Source organism: Mirounga angustirostris, unplaced genomic scaffold (genome assembly GCF_029215605.1).
Source record: "Mirounga angustirostris isolate CCGP_5_RB_7025 unplaced genomic scaffold, mMirAng1.0.hap1 SCAF_16, whole genome shotgun sequence".
Classification (NCBI taxonomy): domain Eukaryota; kingdom Metazoa; phylum Chordata; class Mammalia; order Carnivora; family Phocidae; genus Mirounga; species Mirounga angustirostris.
Window position 1 is genome coordinate 48,106,341 of NW_026991724.1, and position 20,474 is coordinate 48,126,814.

At 44.4% G+C, this 20,474-nt stretch overlaps 2 protein-coding genes across 6 annotated transcripts in view; one reads left to right on the forward strand and one right to left on the reverse strand.

Moving 5' to 3' along the window:
- LOC123855697 (uncharacterized) overlaps positions 1–20,474 on the reverse strand; it is a 163,244-nt gene that overhangs the window by 140,467 nt on the left and 2,303 nt on the right. For 3 of the 5 annotated variants that reach the window (XR_010408183.1, XR_010408185.1, XR_010408184.1), the window contains exon 2: positions 13,854–13,905. The gene's annotated coding sequence lies outside the window, so the exon portion shown is untranslated. Of the gene's footprint in view, positions 1–5,555; positions 9,416–12,610; positions 13,906–20,474 lie in introns of those variants that run through there. The other 2 variants (XR_010408186.1, XM_045891601.3) reach the window with 2 other exon arrangements.
- CXCL17 (C-X-C motif chemokine ligand 17) lies at positions 8,881–18,713 on the forward strand. Its single transcript, XM_045891602.2, has 4 exons — positions 8,881–8,959; positions 16,872–16,952; positions 17,605–17,706; positions 18,405–18,713. Exons 1-4 carry the CDS (start codon positions 8,881–8,883, stop codon positions 18,500–18,502), a joined length of 360 nt encoding a protein of 119 aa, XP_045747558.1. The 3' UTR covers positions 18,503–18,713.

The following is a 20,474-nucleotide window of genomic DNA, read 5'->3' on the forward strand; positions in this document are numbered from 1 at the left end:
TGAAACTTCAAGAAGTCACGTGTCTCCTCTCTAAGAACTGTTAAAAATGGAACTAGGACTCAGACTCACATATTTCTTTTTTTTTTTTTTTTTTACAATTTTATTTATTCATTTGAGAGAGAGACAGAGGGAGAAAGAGAGAGAGCGCACGAGCAGGGGGGTAGGTGGAGGGAGAAGCAGGCTGTCCGCTGAGCAAGGAGCTCAAGGCCGGACTTGATCCCAGGATCCCGGGATCGTGACCTGAGCCGAAGGCAGACGCCCAACTGACCGAGCCACCCAGGCGCCCATCAGACTCACATATTTCTTAATCTAAAGCTCATGTTTTCACTCCACACCATCCTACCTACTAGAATTCAAAGAAAGGAAAGATGACTTCTTCCAACAGAGATACAAAGGGCTTCAGTGAAGAGACAGGGTCTGAGATGGGCTTTAGGGTGAACAATAATTCAGGAGACTGAGCAGGAAGGCAAGGGCATTATAGAAATAAAAGAAAGAATTAGAATAAATTCAGACACAAGAAACTGTTGGGGTGCCTAGGTGGCTCAGTCAGTTAAGCGTCCGACTCTTGTTTTCAGCTCAGGTCATGATCTCAGGATCATGAGATCAAGCCCTGCGTCAGGCTCTGAGCTCAGCATGGTGTCTGTTTGGGTTTCCCTCTCCCTCTGTCACTCCCCGCCGTGCACTCTCTCTCTCTCTCTAAAATGGATAAATAAATCTTGAAAAGAAAGAAAGAAAACTACAGGCTGAGCAAGGCAGCAGATCGGGGCATGTTACAGGGGCCCTGAATGGCAGCCTAAGTTATCCGAACTTATCCTACAGACGATAGGAGTAACTGGGAAACTTTAAGAAAGTCAGAAACATGACAAAATAGCATTGTCAGGAAGATGACTCTGACAGTATTAGGCAAGATGACCTAGGGAAGTGGTTCTCAACTCTGGCAATTCATTAATTCCCTGGAAGCTTTTTTTTCTTTAACTTTTCATTTTGACATACTTTCAGACCTTCAAAAATGTTCCAAAAATAGTCCAAGTTCCCATATACCCTTCACTCAACTTCCCCAAATATTAATGTTGTAGATAAGCACAGTACAATGACCAAAACAATAAATTATCATTGATAATACAATGAACTAACCTACATATCTTGTTCAAATTCCATCAACCTTTCCACTAAGGTCCTTTTTCTGGCCTAGGAACCAATCTAGGATCAAACACTGTATTTGGCGGTTTTATCTCCTTAGTCTCCTTTAATTTGGGCCAGTTTCTGGGAAATTCCCTTACCTTCATTAACTTAACTTTTTAAGAATATTGGCCAATTATTCTGTGAAATGACCCTCAGTTTGGGCTTATCTAATATATCCTCATGATTAAACTTAGGCTATGCACTTTTGGCAAGAATACCACAGACGTGATGCTGTGCCTTCTCAGTCCATCGTATCAGGCCGGTGATACTGATATCTCCCATTACTGGTGATGTTAACTTCGAACACTTGCCTAAGGTTTCTCTGTAAAATGACTATGTTATTTGGAAGCTTTTAAAAACTATAAATGCCGGGGCCACACCATAGACCAATTAAGTCAGACTCTCTGGGGATAAGGCACAGGCATTGGTAGGTTTTAAATGCCCTGCAGGTGATTCTAACCAGCATCCAGGGCTGGAAACCACCAGCTTAGACAATGAAGATTAGAATCCTGGAAATCAATAAGGAAGCCATTCCTCAGGCCTCTCTTTTAAAAATAACAGCCAATTCCAGGCACAAGATAAATATACTTGGACTTTGGCATGGACCCATGATAGGGGAAAGCAAAGACCAAAAATCCCCTGATTGAGAAAGTGATGGGTGAGTAGACTGCTGTCCAATAAAAAAAGAAGGCAGGATGCTAAGTAAAGTGTCCAGCCCTGCTGGTCTATTTTCTCTCCAGACTTCAGGGAAACCTTTGCTGCAGAGAAGGCACACACCATATAATTGTACTGTCATGAGCCTGAAGTGAGCTCCTAATTGCACTGAGGGAGTTATACATCACGTGATACAAATATACGAATACCTGCAAAGATGGCACTTCCAGGTACAGTTGAATGGACTGTTCACAGAATCTAAGTCAGAGCTACACAACCTCCCTTAAACAACCTTGCCCTCCCCACTTGGTCTTTCTCCTTAATCTCTTCTGAAGTGAGTAAGGACCCTTTTGTAAATTTCATGAAATAGGAAAGTGTACACAATCTCCTGTCACCAGGTTGTTGAAGCAATGATACTGTGCTCAACTTCCTTACCACTATTATCTTGAGGTTTCCATAAAGAGATTTCATCACACCTGGAGGGGCCATTGATAACATGCAAAGAGGAACACCAGTTTAACTCAAATGCAGAGGCAGGAAGGACCCTGATGAGAACTATCCCTAAAGTATTCACAAACCACCAGGAGCTGGTGCTGCTGGTGCAGGGAGCTGCTGCTAGGCAGTAAGCAATGAAGAGAAGGTAGCTGTGACATACTCCGTGAGCGCTACGAAAAGATGCAACCCAATTATCCCTCAACTATTATAAATCCAAGTATCCCTCAAGCCTCTCTCTGGGATCTCACTGAGAGGCTAGCACATAATTCAATGCTAATACTCAGGTGAAATAATTTATAGAAGGGTGGGATCAACTAGGTCAGGAATGGCTGGGAAAGGTTTCACAAAAGAGGCAGGGTTCAGGTTAGGCCTTTGAATGGTTAAGTCTTAGGGAAACAGAGATGATGAGAAACACAAGCACTGGGAAGCAGGTGTCAGGCACCACCGGAGATGCTAATTTGGAGGGGGATTTCAGAAGTGAGAGGGGGTTTGCATGTTATTTTCTTTATTCCTCCCAACCACCGCTTGGCGTTATCTCCTCAGAAAGGTAAAGTAACTTGCCAAGGTCGGTGGTGGAGCTGGGATTAACAAGCAGGTGTGTCTAATAGCACCGCCATTGCGAGAAGACTGAACATGGTATGTAGGGAATAGGAAGGAGCAGGGAGAACTATGGCGGAAAAATAAGATTAAGAAACAGGGAAGTTAGGTAAGCTTGCCAAAATGGGACCGTATGTTGTACAGCCACGAAAACTAGACAGAGACATCTGAACTTGATCTTGTATTTACACAAGAGCCTTCGAAGATTTTGAGTAAGAGAGTGACCAAAGCGATATCCTGAGCAAAGACCAAAGAGGACAGTGGTGAAAATCAGGGCTCCAGGTTCCTATTCCAAAAAGATGCCACTAACAACCACAGAGGGGGCCACACAATACAGTGGAGTGAGAACTGGACTAAGCGTCAGAAGCTTGGGTTTAAATGTAAAAAGTGAGGCACCCAGGTGGCTCAGTCATTAAGCCTCTGCCTTCGGCTCAGGTCATGATCCCGGGGCCCTGGGATCAAGCCCCACATCAGGCTCCCTGCTTCTCCCTCTCCCTCTCCCACTCCCCTCCTTGTGGTTCCCTCTTTCACTGTCTCTCTCTCTCTCTGTCAAATAAATAAAATCTTTTTAAAAAATGCAAAAAATTACGCACTAAAGTCATGACTTTGTTAGGCTAGTTACATACTCTCTCTGCACTTCAGTTTCTCTTCACCCATAAATCAGGTAAAGTGAGACCTAATCCCTAAACGACCTCTAAAAGCTTTGCTACGCAAATTGTGGCCCATCAACCAGCAGCAGCATCGTCCAGAAGCTTATTAGAAATGCAGCATCTCGGGCGCCACCAGAGGAATCAGTCCTGTATTTAAACAAGGTGATCTGTAAACACATTAAAGTTTAAGAGACTTCTCTAGAGTATGCTCCGGGGGCTCCTGGGTGGCTCAGTCGATTAAGCGTCTGACTTTGGCTCAGGTCATGATCTCAGGATCCTGGGATCGAGCCCCACCTGGAGACTTGCCCTCAGCAAGGAGTCTGCTTCTCCCTCTCCCTCTGCTCCTCCCCCCACTCATGTGCGCAGATGCTCTCTCTCTCTCTCTGAAATAAATAAAATCTTTATTTTAAAAAAAGGGGGGATGCGCCTGGGTGGCTCAGTCGTTAAGTGTCTGCCTTTAGCTCAGGTCATGATCCCAGGGTCCTGGGATCGAGCCCCACATCGGGCTCCCTGCTCCGCAGGAAGCCTGCTTCTTCCTCTCCCACTCCCCCTGCTTGTGTTCCCTCTCTCGCTGTGTCTCTCTCTGTCAAATAAATAAAATCTTTAAAATAAATAAATAAATAAAAAGGGGGGGTTCCAGTTCTAAAATGCAATGGTTTCAGACTCACCTCAACTCTGTCACTTGACAGGGAAGAAAATTACCTATTCACTTCATTTGTGTCTAATTCATTTTTTCATTCATTTTTCCCTCATCCTAACACCGCGCCCCCCGCCACACACACATACATACTTGCCCACACCTGAGTTGTGTTCTTAGGAAATACCAGTGGGCAGCGCTGCCATCTGGTGGCCATGACCATAAATGCACGTAACCTCACTGTTCTTGCCCTTGAAGGGGGTGGGGATCAACAGAGGGGGTGAAGTCCAAGTCACAGATTAGATATGAGAATCACAACCACCCACAATGACCGGAAGTAACTGTCAGACAGACTTCAGCCTGCACCATACAGTCATGTCACCATTCAAAGGGCAGTTTTTATAATAAAATGTGGTATTAGTGGGGAAGCTGGGTTCCAAGCCAAACTCTGCCCTTGTGACCTTCAAAAACAACAAAAAAATCACTATGACATGTTTTCAGATATCCAGCCCCTGCCTGAACTCCGTCAGTAAACTTGTAATTTTCCAAGGAAATTTACTTTGCTGTGACAGCTCTTTCTCATCCTGAGCTGAACGTGTCTGCTGCACACTCACCAGTCCGAGTCCTACTCTGTTGGCCCTGAAATGCATCTAATACATTTTCACAAAACAGACCTTTCCCAAATGACAATCCTGAAGTCCCTACACTCTTCTGTCCCTTTCCAATGGGCCAGCGAAGTGTGTCCAGCACAGCGGAAACTCAGTATTCTAGGAGTGTTCTGACCAGCACAGCAGAGCCACAGGACCACCCATCTCCCCATTCTGGGCGCTAGACCTGTATTAGAAAGCCACATCAGCTGATGCGACGACACTGGTTTTTCCTACTTGTACAGCGGCTCTGTCACCCCACACTTCTGTTGGCGTACACTTTTTTTTTTTAAGATTTTATTTATTTATTTGAGAGAGAGAGAATGAGAGAGAGCACGACAGGGAAGGGGATCAGAGGGAGAAGCAGACCCCCCGCTGAGCAGGGAGCCCGATGCGGGACTCGATCCCGGGACTCCAGGATCATGACCCGAGCTGAAGGCAGTCGCTTAACCAACTGAGCCACCCAGGCGCCCGGCGTACACTTTTTATTCAGCTTTTTAAAAGATTTATTTTGAGATAGAGGGAGTGGGGGGGAGGGGCAGAGGGCGAGACTCTCTAAATAGACTCCCTGCTGAGCACAGAGCTAGAGCTCACAACCCTGAGATCATGACCTGAGCCAAAATCAAGAGTTGGACGTTAAACTGACTGAGCCACCCAGGAGCCCCATATTCAGTTTTATTTTTTTAAGAAATATTTATTAGAGCCTGCTGTGTACTATGCGCTGGAGACACAAAGATGAACCAGACCTGGTCTCTGCCCTCACTGAGCTCTGGGCTACGGAGGGAACCTAATTCAAAGCCAGACCATCACAGTTCAGCGGGAAATACCTCAACAGAGGTAGACACAGACTTTTGAGGACCATCCCAGCAACCCCCTGTGAAAATCTTCCACTCTTGTTTTCTGGGCTCAGTTTTCCTCATTTCAAGCTCAAAGTGAAAAAAAAAAATAGTAATAATGCAAATGTCCCAGACGGTCATACTTGGGTCAGACATTTCCTTCTGGTTAATCCAAGGCATTTTGGGGCTCATTCTGAATGTCCACTCTCTCCTGTTAGAGCTCACCACAGCTGCCACATGAACAGAAATTCTAGCAGGTCAGAAAAATTGAGTGTTAGTCCTGTGGCCTTTCTTTCTTTCTTTTTTTTAGTCCTGTGGCTTTGAGGTTAATGGAACTGTATGATGTTGCACAAATCATATAACTTAAATTTCCGTTCTGTGAAATGGAGCAGTTAGGTTAGCCCTCAGTGGGTCTCTATGTCTAGTGAGAGCCCCTCAGAGACAGCTTCACACCTTCTTCTCGGTAGCCACCATCTAGCAAACGCCAGGGACACATTAGGTGCTCAAATGTGTACTGAATATATGTATGAATAAGTGATAATTAGGGCAGCATGAATCATGGAATCAATTAACAAACATTTCTGAATGTCTACTAAGTACACTGTGGAGTCAGGAAACCAAATAGGGGCAGAATGGTATTTTCTCCCCACTTTCCCTTACCTCCTTCCTGAAGGGGAAGCTTTGTAAGGCAGAGGCTGGGTTGAAACAAATAATGTTCTCAAGATGGGCTCTAAGTAGTTGTCAATATTAACAAGAAAAAAGCCTGTTTATCCTGGGGGTGTTTTATATCAATGAACCTGAGGGACCCAAAGCCCCCTCCCATGGTACCCAGGACCAAACCTCACCCCAAGTCCTTGGAGGGGAAAACCAGACAGAGGGAACTGACAGGGAGCCAGGACTGAGGGGACCAGGAGGAAGGGCTGAGGAGCTCACTGACACTGCAGCAGCCTGGGAGCAGACTGACGGACAACTCAGTGGGCAAAGGAAAGCGCTCCCACCAGGTCCCTTGTGGTACATGACCATTCATCAGTGAAATTTTCTTTCTGATAATGGACTGCACTTTTCACATGCTTCCTAACATACCAGGCCTAGTTAAAGTGTTACGAGAATATCACTTAATTCAACAAACACTGATAGAGTACTCCCAAAGTGCCAGGCCCTACACAAAAATGAACAGTAACACCCCCTCCACTACCCTCAAAGATCCCCATCCAATTAGCTCCATGCTCCTCTGCACTGCCCTCCTCTGTGGCCTCCACCAATCCAAATCCTACCCTACCAGCAAGACCCCGCCCAAGCTCCACCTAATGAGAGTCCCCCCAAGTGACTCTAAGCCCACAGTGAACTCCTGCCACTTCTGGAATTTGGTTCCACTTCCATCTCTAGGTTTTATGAATATATGTCATCTAGCTGGTTAGATTTGAGCCTCCTGAGAACAGAGACCATTGTTAGAATTTTCCAGAGAAACCACATCCGTGGTTTATATCAGACCAAGCTCAGACCAAGCCCATGCCTTCAACTGGAGGCAAATCCCCATTGTGCCTGCCTCATGAAGGTGCTTTAAAGATTTTATTTATTTATTTGAGAGAGAGAGAATGAGAGAGAGAGAACACATGAGAGGGGATAGGGTCAGAGGACGAAGCAGACTCCCTGCCGAGCAGGGAGCCCGATGCGGGACTCGATCCAGGGACTCCAGGATCATGACCTGAGCGAAGGCAGTCGCTTAACCAACTGAGCCACCCAGGCGCCCCATGAAGGTGCTTTATAAACTTTGTAGTAGCAAAGTCTATAATCAACTCTCCAATATGTTGATAAGCAGCAATAATTTGAAAATTGAGAGGGTGGGGCACCTAGGTGGCTCAGTCATTAAGCGTCTACCTTCGGCTCAGGTCATGATACCAGGGTCCCGGGATCGAGCCCCGCATCGGGCTCCCTGCTCCGCGGGAAGCCTGCTTCTTCCTCTCCCGCTCCCCCTGCTTGTGATCCCCCTCTCGCTGTCTCTCTCTCTCTTTGTCAAATAAATAAATAAAATCTTAAAAAAAAAAAGAAAAGAAAAGAAAATTGAGAGGGTAAGAATGATCATACAGAAATCAAAAAGGGTTTGACTCATGCCTTGCCTCTCCCCTCCCAAGTCAAACAATCACGCCATCTGTTCTCACTCCTGCCTGGAGGCTGCCGGGGAGGACTTCCTTGTTAACCATTCCCTCAGCCCCAGCAAATATCACTCAGCATTCAAGCCCGTCTCTCCTCTTTCTTTGAGCACATTTCCCCAAGTCTCTGAAATGAGTCAAGTTTAGTAAGTACTGATGTTTTTACCTTAACGGTTACTCTAAGTAGTATTACCTTCTTCCTTTGCCTTGGGCTGTTTCCAAAGTCTGGAGCCAACAATCCCAACAGCACAGGCAAACACCCTTTAAGGGCTCCTTCCCTCCTATGGTTCCTGTTTCTCAAACCTTCTTGGCCTTGAAGGCCTGGGGGTCTTCCACCAACCCAGTTCCTTCTCCTTTAGTCTAGAGCAACTAAGCCACAGCCACCTTCCTGATGAAAAACAAGGAAGCCCAGTATGACCCACTGCTTCAGGGGCAATGTTCTGAGCAAGAGAGAAATAGCCTCTCATCTTCAGTCCTCTCTGCTTCCCACCTTACTTATGTGGCCACAGAATTGGGAGGAAATTGTAAACAGAGTGAGGACGGAGCAACTTCTCAAGCAACACTCCTGTTGCTCCAGGGGCCTGGAGGACAGAGGGGAAACAGGTCATGTCATCCTCTCTTCTGCTGACCCTTAGTACTCGCTTCCCTGCCTGATATTAAGCTAGAAAGCATCACCAAAAGGTATAAGGAAATGCAAAGAGCAAAAAGATTTGGGGAAGAAATCCTAGCACCCTGGGGGGTAGGGAGTGGGGGAAGAGGAGGGGAGGGAACCAGTATTGCTGCCAAGTTGTCAGTCACCTTCTTGTGTTCTTAAGAATGCTTCATTTTTTTGTTTGGCCAGTTTTGCCTCCCAGATTCCTGTAAACCTGTTACCTAACAAGGTCAGCGTCACTTAGCTGTTCTCGCCCTCTAATGGGAACACTGGCCAGGGATTAAAGCCCAGACCACCATCCCCAGGAAGACGTCGGGAGCCTCCAACTGGAACCCTCCACACTCTGTTGAAGTGACTCAACAGCAGCACCAACAGTCGCAATGAAAATTCTAATCTCTCTCCTCCTTCTGTTGCTGCCACTAATGCTGATGCCTGTGGTCTCTAGCAGCCCAAATCCAGGTAATAAGATTAATTTTCTATAAAGGGGAAACAGGGGGGAGAAAATGTGGCAAAACAGAGAAGAAAATGTGGCAAAAAAAACCCAACAACCATGCATTGAAATGTAGCCCCTTCCAGCTACAGGGATTTGGGACAAGTTAGCTTCTGTCAATGCCTGGTTCCTCATTTACAAAAAGGAGAAGACTATACTTACATCCAGAGCGTTGCGAGAGCGAAATGAGATAGTGGGTATCGAAATATCTGAAACTGTAGCTAACGAAATACAGATATGCACTGGCTCAATAAAAATCTCCCTTGGGACGCCTGGTTGGTTCAGTCGGTTGAGCGTCTGCCTGCGGCTCTGGTCATGATCTCAGGGTCCTGGGATCAAGTCCTGCATCGGGCTCCCTGCTCAGTGGGGAGTCAGCTTCTCCTTCTCTCCCCGCCTGCTGCTCCCCCTGCTTGTGCTCACTCTCTCTGTCCAATAAATAAATAAGATCTTTAAATAAAATTTTTAAATTAAAAAAAAAATCTGCTCCCTTACCTTCTGCCCCTAATCCCTTTGCAGAAGAGCCAGTCTTGGTGACGGCAGTGTAAAGGTGTTAAAGGCAACTGTACATTCACGGAGGATGAGAAGTCCTTGCTTATACTCTTTATAGTGCACCAGAATGCAACCAATAATTTTTAATGCTATTTAATGGTAAAGTAATAAACTAGAAAAATCATATCACCAGATAGTATCCATATTGGAAGCTTTAGCCATACTAAGCTCACCTTTTGGGAAGCAGGCCTTAGGTCAAAGGCTCCAAATCAGCTCCAGCTTTTACTACATCTCAGGTGGCCTCACCATTAGCAGAACAACCATGAAGAAGAGAGCTCATCCCATGTATGTTTCTACTCGAGAGAACCAACTCCTCAAGGCCTACTTTGAGGTAAAATAGCTTTTTTACATATTTAACATCAACTTGATCCTTAAAATCAGAAGTTCACCTTACTCCACCCCAATTTTACACTTCCCTTCCCTTGTAGAGAGAGCTCTCTGGGAGGTGCTGGGCCCCATAGGGCTAGGGCCTAGACTGCCAGTCTGGAGGGGAAGGCTTTTCCATCATGGTGACAGACACCAAGGCTAGAGTCCTCACCCTCGATTCAAAGCTCTAACCACAACCTGCCTTTCCAATCCACCCCTCACTTCACTAACAAATGCTCTGTGTTCCACCTAAACTAGACTGTTGGTTGTTCCCTGAATGGGTCTCATGCTTCCCCACTAGCTTAACTTCACTCATATACTCAGCTCAGAAACCACCTCCTCCTCACAGCCTCCCTGATACCTCTCTCAACCAGATATGAGCCCTCTGTCCCGTGAACATGCTTAGTCCAAACCTGACTCTCTCTTTGCACTTGTCATATTCTGTCCTATACTGAAGGTGTGCCTTTCCTACCTCCACCCTTGCCCTTCTAGACTGTAACCTCCTTGGTGGCACAATCTGGTATATTGTTTCCATATCCCTCACACTATCCAGTATAGTATTCAGTAAATATTTGCTAAGTGAAAGAAAAAATGCTCAGGTTTCTAAGTTCAAAGTGTTGCCCTTAAAAGACTCTACACCTGGGTTTGATAGCAGCTCTATTAACATTTGGGGCTGGGCAGTTCTTTGCTGTAGGGTGCTATTCTGTGCATTGTAAGATGTTCAGCAGCATCTGTGTGGCCTCTACCAACTAGATGCCAAAAGCAGCTTCTCCACCCCTGCCCCCAATTAAGACAGATAAAGTTAACTCCAGATGTTGCCAAATGTCCCCTGGAGGGGGAAACTGCTCCCCAGCTGAGAACTCCTGCAATAGTTCTCAAACCTGACGACACGTTTAGACTGACTTAGACCTGTAGACTCCGCCTTGGAGCCCAAGGAACCTAGATTCAAATCCTGTTCCATCCTTACTTTACAACCCTAGACAAGCTGCTTCATCTTTGGAGCCCGTTTTACCATCTTAAAATGAGTAAAATACCATTTAGAACACAGAATTGTTGTGAATATTAAATGATCTATAATGTATACCTAGCAAGGATTCAATAAACGGACTGAGTAAAATATCTCAAGTATCTCCTAAAGCACAATGACAATGAACTGGGGAAAGCTCGCTCTGCCGCCAGGTGGCGCTATTACAGCCACATCCGGCTCCATCCCAGTCTTCCAGCCAAACACAGCTTTGCAGGACCTGTCTGGCTAGAGGAAACGACACCCCTCACCTTCCCATCCCCACCCCCGATTCTCAAAATAAAATCGGATCTTACTTTATCTCTTAAAATAACCACATACATGCACAGTGTGTTTTTCACAGAGAGGGAGAATAGATAAGAATATATGAAAATGTTAGGAAACAAATCACTTGTAATAAGAGATAAATTACTTATAATATCATTAACTACATTAATCTACAATAATAGCTGAAATGTGTTAAGCAATCCTCTGTGGCAGGCAATGTTGTAAGCTCTTCACACATATTACCTCACAGAAATACATGTATTTTTTAATTCACTTTTCATTTTTCAGACTTAAGAAATGCTATAAAAATAATCAGAGTTCCCATATATCCTTCATCCAGTTTTTTTCAAATAACATCTTACATAACCATAATATGATTATCAAAACCAGGAAATTAGCATTGACATAATACTATTAATGAATGTACTAATATTCAGGTTTGCTAATCACCCCATTAATGTCCTTTTTTTGGTCCAGAATCCAATCCAGGATACTACACTGAATAAAGTTGTCATGTCTCCTTGGTTTTCCCCAAACTAGAGCAGTCTCTCAGCGTTCCTTGTCTTTCATGATTTTGACAGTTTTGAAGAGTACTGCTCAGTTATTTTGTAGAAAGCCCCTCAGTTTGGGTTTGTCTGATGTTTCTTCATGATTAAATTCAGATTATGCATTTTGGGCAAGAATACCACAGAAGTCATGTGTGCCCTCTCCATGCATCAAATCAGATGGCCCACGATAATGATCATTCCCAACTACTGATGATATATTTTTTTAAAGATTTTATTTATTTATTTGAGAGAGAGAGAGCACATGAGAGGGGGGAGGGTCAGAGGGAGAAGCAGACTCCCTGCTGAGTAGGGAGCCCGATGCGGGACTCGATCCTGGGACTCTAGGATCATGACCTGAGCCGAAGGCAGTCACTTAACCAACTGAGCCACCCAGGCACCCACTGATGATATTCATTTTGAACACTTGCTTAAGGTGGTGTCTGCCAGGTTTCTCTAATGTAAAGCTACTCTTTTTCCCACTGTAATTAATAAGTATCTTGTGGAGAGATACTTTAAGACTATGTAAATAGCCTGTTTCTTCTCATCATACTTTTGCCCACTAATTTTTAAAATCCTTTGATGATTCCCACCTTCCACAAATGTTACTATGGTATTAGCCAAATGGTGATTTTCTATTTCCATCATTCCTTCTACATTTATTAATTGGGATTCTACTATAAGAAAAAGCTTCTCCTTCTCTCCCATTTATTTATTGAATTATTTATTTATATGAGTAAAGACTCATGGGGCGCCTGGGTGGCTCAGATGGTTAAGCATCTGCCTTCGGCTCAGGTCATGATCCCAGGGTCCTGGGATCGAGTCCCGCATCGGGCTCCCTGCTCCTTGGGAGCCTGCTTCTCCCTCTGCCTCTCTCTCTCTCTCTCTCTCATGAATAAATAAATAAAATCTTTAAAAAAAAAAAGACTCATGGATATTTATGGATTATAATCCATTACTATCATTATTTATTATGTTGTTCATATTATCTCAGAATTGACTATTGAGAGCTCCTGCAAGTAGGCTTCTCTGTCTTTTTGACATAGCATTTTTTAGCAGTTCCGGACTTTCTGATACCACAAAGATGTTCCGGGCTCATCTTGTACTTCCCTGGCCTGCCTCTGGTTCCTTTCATTGGAGAATGGTATTCACAAACCATGGGCACTAAGGTATTGCCCATGGCTACTAGGTGCCAGTGCTTCTACGCCCTCTAGTGGACAAAGCTGGGAAACAGATGCATGTGCACACACTAATGGACTCTTATTAGCCCCATTTTACAAATTAGGTAAATGAAACACAGAAGTTAGGCAACTTGTCCGAAATCATAAAGTTAATATGTAGTGGAACAGGGAAGTCAAAATAATGATAGATCTACCACGAGTCCTAACAAGTGGGAGTAGCTTCTTTACACATACAGGTCAGCAGAAAGCAACAAACCTAACATTCCAGCATAGACACCCTCTTTGGGACTGAGTGACAGAAATCCGCAATAATAACCACAATAATAACCATCATGTACTGAACACCTACTTGGGCACTGGCCGTTGGGCACCCCCAGTAGCTCATTTATTCCTAATTCTGCAAGGTGGATACTACTATTCTCGTTTTACAAACCAGAGAACCAAAGATCAAAGAAGCCGAGACAACATGGTTAACTGACAGAGCAAGTAGTTGATGCCAGGTCCGCCTGCCTGGATGTAAAATTCATGCTTATTCCACTGTATCAATATTCTCCAAAATTGATTTTCGGTAGGACATAAATTAGCTTTTACTTCAATAGTTATGTTTATGTCAATGCACCTTAGAAAAAAATCTACGCATGTATCAAACCCCTAATCTCACAGATAATATTGCAGAGGATGAGGCTGTTTTGTAAATTAAATTTGTTTAAAGAAAAAGTAAGAAGTAAATAATAGTAGAGGGTGGTACAAGCTACAGAAAGCATCATAAAGGTGGCCCAGAAATGTCTGAGGTCTGGGAAACATAATATTACAGGAACGTGCAGCTTCATTTTAAGTTACACCATGGAATTAGGGTTGTAAAGGCTGCAGAAAGAACAACAGACTTAAGAAACTTGGACCTGGGTTTTAGCTTCAGATGTGTCACCGTTACCTTTGTGAACTTGGGCATTTCATTTGCTCTCTCTGTGCCTCAGTTTCCTCATCTGAAAAAAAAGGGGGAGTGATTTAGTTAATTAGTACAACCCTTTCACAAGCCATTCCGTAATAATATCAAGAAACATAAAACTATTCTTAACTTTTGACCCAGCAATTCCACTTTGGGAAATCTTGCCCAAGACAATAATCTAACATTTGGAAAACAGTTACAAACATAAATTTATCAATATCCAAAAGTAAAACAATCTAAATATTCAGCAATGAGTGAACAGTTAAATAATCAGGAGCTCATATGCTTACTGGGAATGTTATGCAGTCATTAAAAATGTCTGTTATTGGGGCGCCTGGGTGGCTCAGTCGTTAAGCGTCTGCCTTTGGCTCAGATCATGATCCCAGGGTTCTGGGATCAAGCCCTAAGTTGTCACTGGGCTCCCTGCTCAGCGGGGAGTCTTTTTCTCCCTCTCCCTCTGCCCCTTCCCCCAACTCATGCACTCTCTCTCTCTCTCTCTCTAGTAAATAATAAAATCTTTTCTAAAAGGGGGGGGCGCCTGGGTGGCTCAGGTGGTTGAGTGTCCATCTCTTGATTTCAGCTCAGGTTATGATCTCAGGATCGTGGGATCCAGCCCTGAGTAGGACTCTGCCTGGGCATGGAACCTGCTTGAGAGTCCCTCTCTCCCTCTGCCCCTCTCTGCTCACACTCTCTCTCAAAGAAAAAAAAAGTTAATAAAAATATCCATTATGAAGATGACATAGCAACATGCTTATTAAGTGAACAAAAAGAAACTTGTTCACATACTATGGTTATCACTGTATAAAGAAAATCATATGCAGGAAACACACCAAAATACCACCAGATGACAAGAGCAAAGATTTCTTTATTTGTACTTTCCAAAATTTCTCTAATATAGCTATATTACATTTAGAATGAAAAAACTTCTAAATAAAGAGATTCAACTAAATAACCTCCAAGATTCCCTCTGGCTCTAGCACTCTGTGGCTTTCCTCTGGAACTACAAGTAGAGGTCAGCTGAGAGTAAAATATTAGAAAAGTTTAGATGGCAGGGGCTATGTGTGCCTGTTTGAATTATTTTAATAGCACTCAAAACAGCACATGAGAACATTTGGAAACTAGCACTTGGGAAAATGATGCAAGACCTTCCATCTGTGTGGCAGAAAGGGCACAAGTCTGGGAAAGAGCCCTGGATTGAACCAGATGATCTCTAAGGGCCCTCTCCAGACAATCTCTTCATTTGCTTATTGAACAATCATTTACCAAGTGCCTACCATGTGTCAGCTGTATGTAGTTGAATGACTATTGAGCCATCTGTGGGAGAAAGATTTTTAGTTTCCTAGGGCAGACCTAACAAAATAGCACAGAATGGGGGGCTTAAACAACAGAAATTTATTTTCTCACATCTCTGGTATCCCTTTGCCCAAATCTCTTTTTTTTTTTTTTTTAATTTATTTATCTCAGAGAGAATGGGAGACAGAGAGCATGAAAGGGGGAGGATCAGAGGGAGAAGCAGACTCCCCGCTGAGCAGGGAGCCCGATGCGGGACTCGATCCCGGGACTCCAGGATCATGACCTGAGCCGAAGGCAGTCGCTTAACCAACTGAGCCACCCAGGCGCCCCACCCAAATCTCTTCTTATAAAGACTCTAGTCGGACTGAATCAGGACCCACCATAACGACCTCATCTTAATTCAAACTCATTTTAACTCAGTCAACTCTTTAAAGGCCCTATCTTCAAATACAGTCATTCTGGGGATTAGGGCTTCATCATGAATTTGGGGGGACACAATTCAGTCCACAATAGATTTCAAACAACAAACTATACATATAACTGTGCATTAAGAGAGCTGCCTTCAAATACAGTGGAGAACCATGTGAAGGCATAATTAATTTTTACAGGAAATATCATAAACTACTATACAAAGGAAGCATCATCTGGGCCCACTTCTAGCTCCAGAGTCTCAAGTCTATCAACCATCATCCTTGATTGTCATAGAAATATTTTAGGTATCACAAAATGGGAATAAGACAGCATCAGGTAATAAGACAGACTTGACTAGAGGCCAAAAGAGGAATGGATTTGTTCCGGAGGCACAAAGGTAAATACCATCCTCTTATAGTTGAACTGGGATTACGGATTCAAATACAGGAACTTGAAGGTCAGGTGAAGATCCTGACTAGTTTATGGAATAATCTGCTCCTTGTTCTCATTCCTTAAGTCATGAGAATTTTAATGTGTGCTGGGGCTAGGGGGTATTGTCAAGTCTTTTTTTTTTTTTCCTAAAAATTTATTTATATATTTGAGAGAGAAAGGGAGTGAGAGCAGGAGAAGGGTGGGAGGGGCAGAGGGAGAGAGAGAGAGAAACCCAAGCAGACTCCACATGGAGCACAGAGCCCGACATGGGGCTCGATGCAGGGCTTAATCCCACGACCCTGAGATCATGACCCTGAGATCATGACCTCAGCTAAAACCAAGGGTCAGATGCTCAACCAACTGAGCCACCCAGGTGTCCCCATCAGGTCTTGATTTATGCCCACTTTTTGTCCTTTTTTCCATCTAGAAGCCATTCTTTTTCCACCTACCTCCAGCTAAGCTCTTCTCTAAGCCAGATTTTAAACCTCAATTCCCTATCCATTTAAAATACTCCTCTCTTGAAGTACCCTAGATCCCTGAATAAAAAAGGAAGTTAGGGATGTCTGGGTGGCTCAGTCAGTTAAGTGTCTGCCTTCGGCTCACGTCCTGGTCTCGGGGTCCTGGGATCAAGCCTGGCATCAGCATCAGGCTCCCAGCTCAGTGGGGAGCCTGCTTCTCTCTCTCCTCTCCCTCTGCCACTGCCCCTGCTTGTGCTCTTTCTCTCTCTCAAATAAATAAATAAAATCTTTAAAAAAGAGAGAGAGAGAAAGGAAAAACCACCGATGCAGGTAGCACAATGCTGGGGTACCATTTCTGTTGGCCCCTTCCCTTTCTGGTGCCTGGCCATGACCTGTTTCCTTCCACCAGGGGTCGCCGGAGGCCATCGGGACGATCGCCAGGCTCCTAAGAGGTGGCTCCACGAAGGCGGCCAAGAATGTGAGTGCAAAGGTCAGTATCAACAATAGCACTGCACCATCACCAACCAACTCTCTCCTGAGTCCCATCCCTGCCTCCCACACACCAGTACAGATGTTTTCTGAGCTGACTTCACCCACTGCCCTCTCCTCCAGCCCACCACATGCAGCACCAACGCTTGTCTTCTTCCTGAGTCTCCGGCAAGAGCAGGACCCCTCCAAAGTCCAGGGGAGCTGGCTGAATCTCTGGCTGCCCCTTCCCCTTTACTCTTTTCCCCAATAACCCAGGGCTGCCTTACAAAAAATTCCTGGATCTTGTTTTTGACCTTTGTTTACCCATAAATAAGACTGAGATCGGAGAGGCAAAATGCTTGGCCTAGTTAAAGGAGCCAAAGGCAGCCGCCTCAATCTTTTCTTCATATTTTGGTCTCCTTAATGATATCCTGATGCCCCCTCCAAACCTGCCACCAAATTCTTGCCAATACAGGTCAGGCAAAACAACTCAGAAATCCTGGTGCTCATATAACTGGGTATCCCCACTGTTCTGTGTTGACCCCTTTCCCCACCTCCACTGCAGTCTGAAAAAGAAACTGGAAGGCAAGGAAGATGGCAAGTAAAGCCCTGCCCCACTCCCTATTCTCAAAGATATTAACCTTCCCCTCTTAGCACCAACCCTGTTATTTCAGACTGGTTCCTGAGAGCCCCTAAAAGAAAAATCATGACAGTGCCTGAGATGCCAAAGAAGCAGTGTCCCTGTGATCAGTTCAAGGCCAGGGTGAAGAAAACCAGTAAGTTTCAAATGAATGACCTTCCTTAAACCAGAGGCACTCTGTGGAATCAACTAGGGATGGAGCAGGGGTTGAGAATAGACAGGAGAAGTGAAATGAAGACCAAGATAAGCACACCTCTCAACACTTTCTACTCAATGTCAACTTGAGGAAATAAGACGAGCAAGGGAGGCGGATACAATTTTCCTAATATTAGAAAGGTTCGACCAAATTCTTAGATTTTAGAAGCCCATTGCTTATCAAAGTGGAGGGAGATGGGGCTATTGGGGACCCGGTCATTGATCTCTGAAGATGTCAAATAGAATTTGGTTCCGCCCTTGGGAAGTTTTTAAATGTCATATAAAAAGTAAACTGGCAAATTAAACTGATTCAAACGATGATATTATGAAGAATGAGATAAATCAAGATCCTTATCACTGCTGGTAGAAGTAAAATACAATTTGGTAGTACCTATCAAAAATTTATTTATTTATTTTTAAGTATTTTATTTTGGGGGGCACCTGGGTGGCTCAGTTGGTTAAGCATCCAGCTCTGAGGAATGAGGAGTGAAGAATATATTTTCTTTATTTTAATTTTTTAAATTTTTTAAATTTTATTTTTTTCCATTGGATGAGTCTCACTTTTATATCATCTTGAAAGCTTTCATAAAAATTAAACTTTTAAAACGTTTTTAACATTAATCTTTATTTTCACCCTAGGGCACCAAAGGCACCACAGGAAGCCAAACAAGCACTCCAGAGTCTGCCAGGAATTTCTCAAACAATGTCAGCTAGCAAGCTTTGCTCTGCCATTATAGGACTTCTGAGGGCTCACTCTCCCAATGAAATATTCTCAGTCAAGATGATAGTGAGCACCCCTAGAGGATGTTCTTCTCTCACTTCCAGCTCACCCTCCCTAACTCCTCTCCAGTGTTCTCACAAAGCATTTTCCCCAAGATTATTGCTCCCTCTGGTGCCCTCTTCTCTTGTCAGTCTTTTCCTGTGCCCCCCTGTCCCCTTTTCCGGGCTTAAGCTTAATTACCTGAAAGAAACCTGGAAACCCTGGTTTCTTAACTGGTCCCAAATGACCTTAAATATAACCAGGCAAGTAGCAAACAGAAGTCAATAAATATTTTTAAATGTAATAAGTCAAAATCATTTCTTTCAAATGGGGTTTGGCAACTCATTCAATCCCCACTTTAGCCTGTTTACTGCAAATTCTACCCAGATTCTACACACACTTCTCCCCGCTACCAGCCTCACTCTTCCTCTCCACTGCCCAATTTTTTATTCTTTTACCCATTTAACAAACCTTTTTGAGGTAAGAGCTAAGTGGCGCAAAGAAAGCAGGTATAGCAACGAATCTGACATGATCTTACTAAAGACAATATAGATTAAAGAAAAACAAAAAAACCCTGGCACAGTCTCCCAACACATAAAATGCCTTCAATATTTATGATTCTTCTTATCATCATCATCATTAACGGTCGTTGCACTCTGTGAGTTTCCAATCTAGTACAGAAAACACATATTCATGGGCATCTGGGTGGCTCAGTCGTTAAGCGTCTGCCTTCGGCTCAGGTCATGATCCCAGGGTCCTGGGATCGAGCCCCACATCAGGCTCCCTGCACCGCGGGGAAGCCTGCTTCTCCCTCTCCTACTCCCCCTTCTTGTGTTTCCTCTCTCACTGTGTCTCTCTCTGTCAAATAAATAAATAAAATCTTTAAAAAAAAAAAAAAAGAAAAGGAAACACATATTCACAACCACAGTTCAAGGCTAGAGAGATGGTGTGGAAGATCTCAAATGCCATTGAAAAGGGCTTCAAGCTGTAAGAATGGGAGGGTGTCATTTTTTAAACATGGAAATAAAATTATCAAAACAAAAATATAAGGATATTAAACTGGCAGCCATTTGAAAGAATGAATAAAGAGGAAAAGATTATTACAACAGTATAAAGACTGCCTCCCCCCCCGACCCTTTCCTGAAATGTCAGAAGGGGAGGGGGGAAAAAAAAGGAACACTCATCCAGTATCTGACTTCTGTCATCCCAGATGAAACAAAGGACTAAATTAGGTTGCTTGCCTTAAGAGAAAAAACACTTTAACTGAGTGGTAAGTGGGGTGGGGTCCTATTTATGACACAAGAGGGCAAGCCCCTCCCCTCTGGTAGGAGAGTTGCTGGGCACACAGCCTCCTCCCGTTCCTAATCCCTCCTCCCACAGCAGGAGGCACAGAAGTGCATCACTTGGCACAGGAGTGGAGGTCAGCAGTGCCACTTGCAGCTGCCTTAAAAAGGAAGACCAGGAACGCCAGGATGAAGGAGTGGAATCCAAAGGGAGGTGCCATTATGAGGAATCAATGAGGGATCCGTGACAAAAAAGGCCTTGAGGGCCCGGAAGGATGAAACCTGGGAGAGCAACACCTCCCGAGAGGGAAGTAACAACAGTGGAGCCAGGTTCTAAGTCAGTATCTAGGCCTGACTTGGAACCTAAGCCATCCCAGACACTTATCACTCAGCCAGAGCCTGGGCCAAAAGTGACAGCCACAGCCCAGCCAGCATCTAAGACTCATCAGGGACCCAATACTCAGCAGGAGCCCGATCCACAGCAAAGACCCTTCACTCAGCAGGAGCCCCTTGCCCAACATGAAGCTGAATCCCAGCAGGAACCTAGCACCCAACAAAATTCAGGTTTGCAGCAGGAATTTCTTGCCCCGCAGGAGCCTGCACCACAGCAATCACCTCCCGTGCACCGGGTGCCCTCCTCTCAACAGGAAGCCGCCTCCCAGCAGG

Excerpts from the sequence above, each read along its gene's own strand:
- CXCL17 (XM_045891602.2), top strand. The coding sequence starts at position 8,881 with ATGAAAATTCTAATCTCTCTCCTCCTTCTGTTGCTGCCACTAATGCTG. Across the intron at positions 16,953-17,604 it reads CCAAGAATGTGAGTGCAAAG|ACTGGTTCCTGAGAGCCCCT; the intron begins GTCAGTATCAAC and ends CTGTTATTTCAG. Across the intron at positions 17,707-18,404 it reads GGCCAGGGTGAAGAAAACCA|GGCACCAAAGGCACCACAGG; the intron begins GTAAGTTTCAAA and ends TTTTCACCCTAG.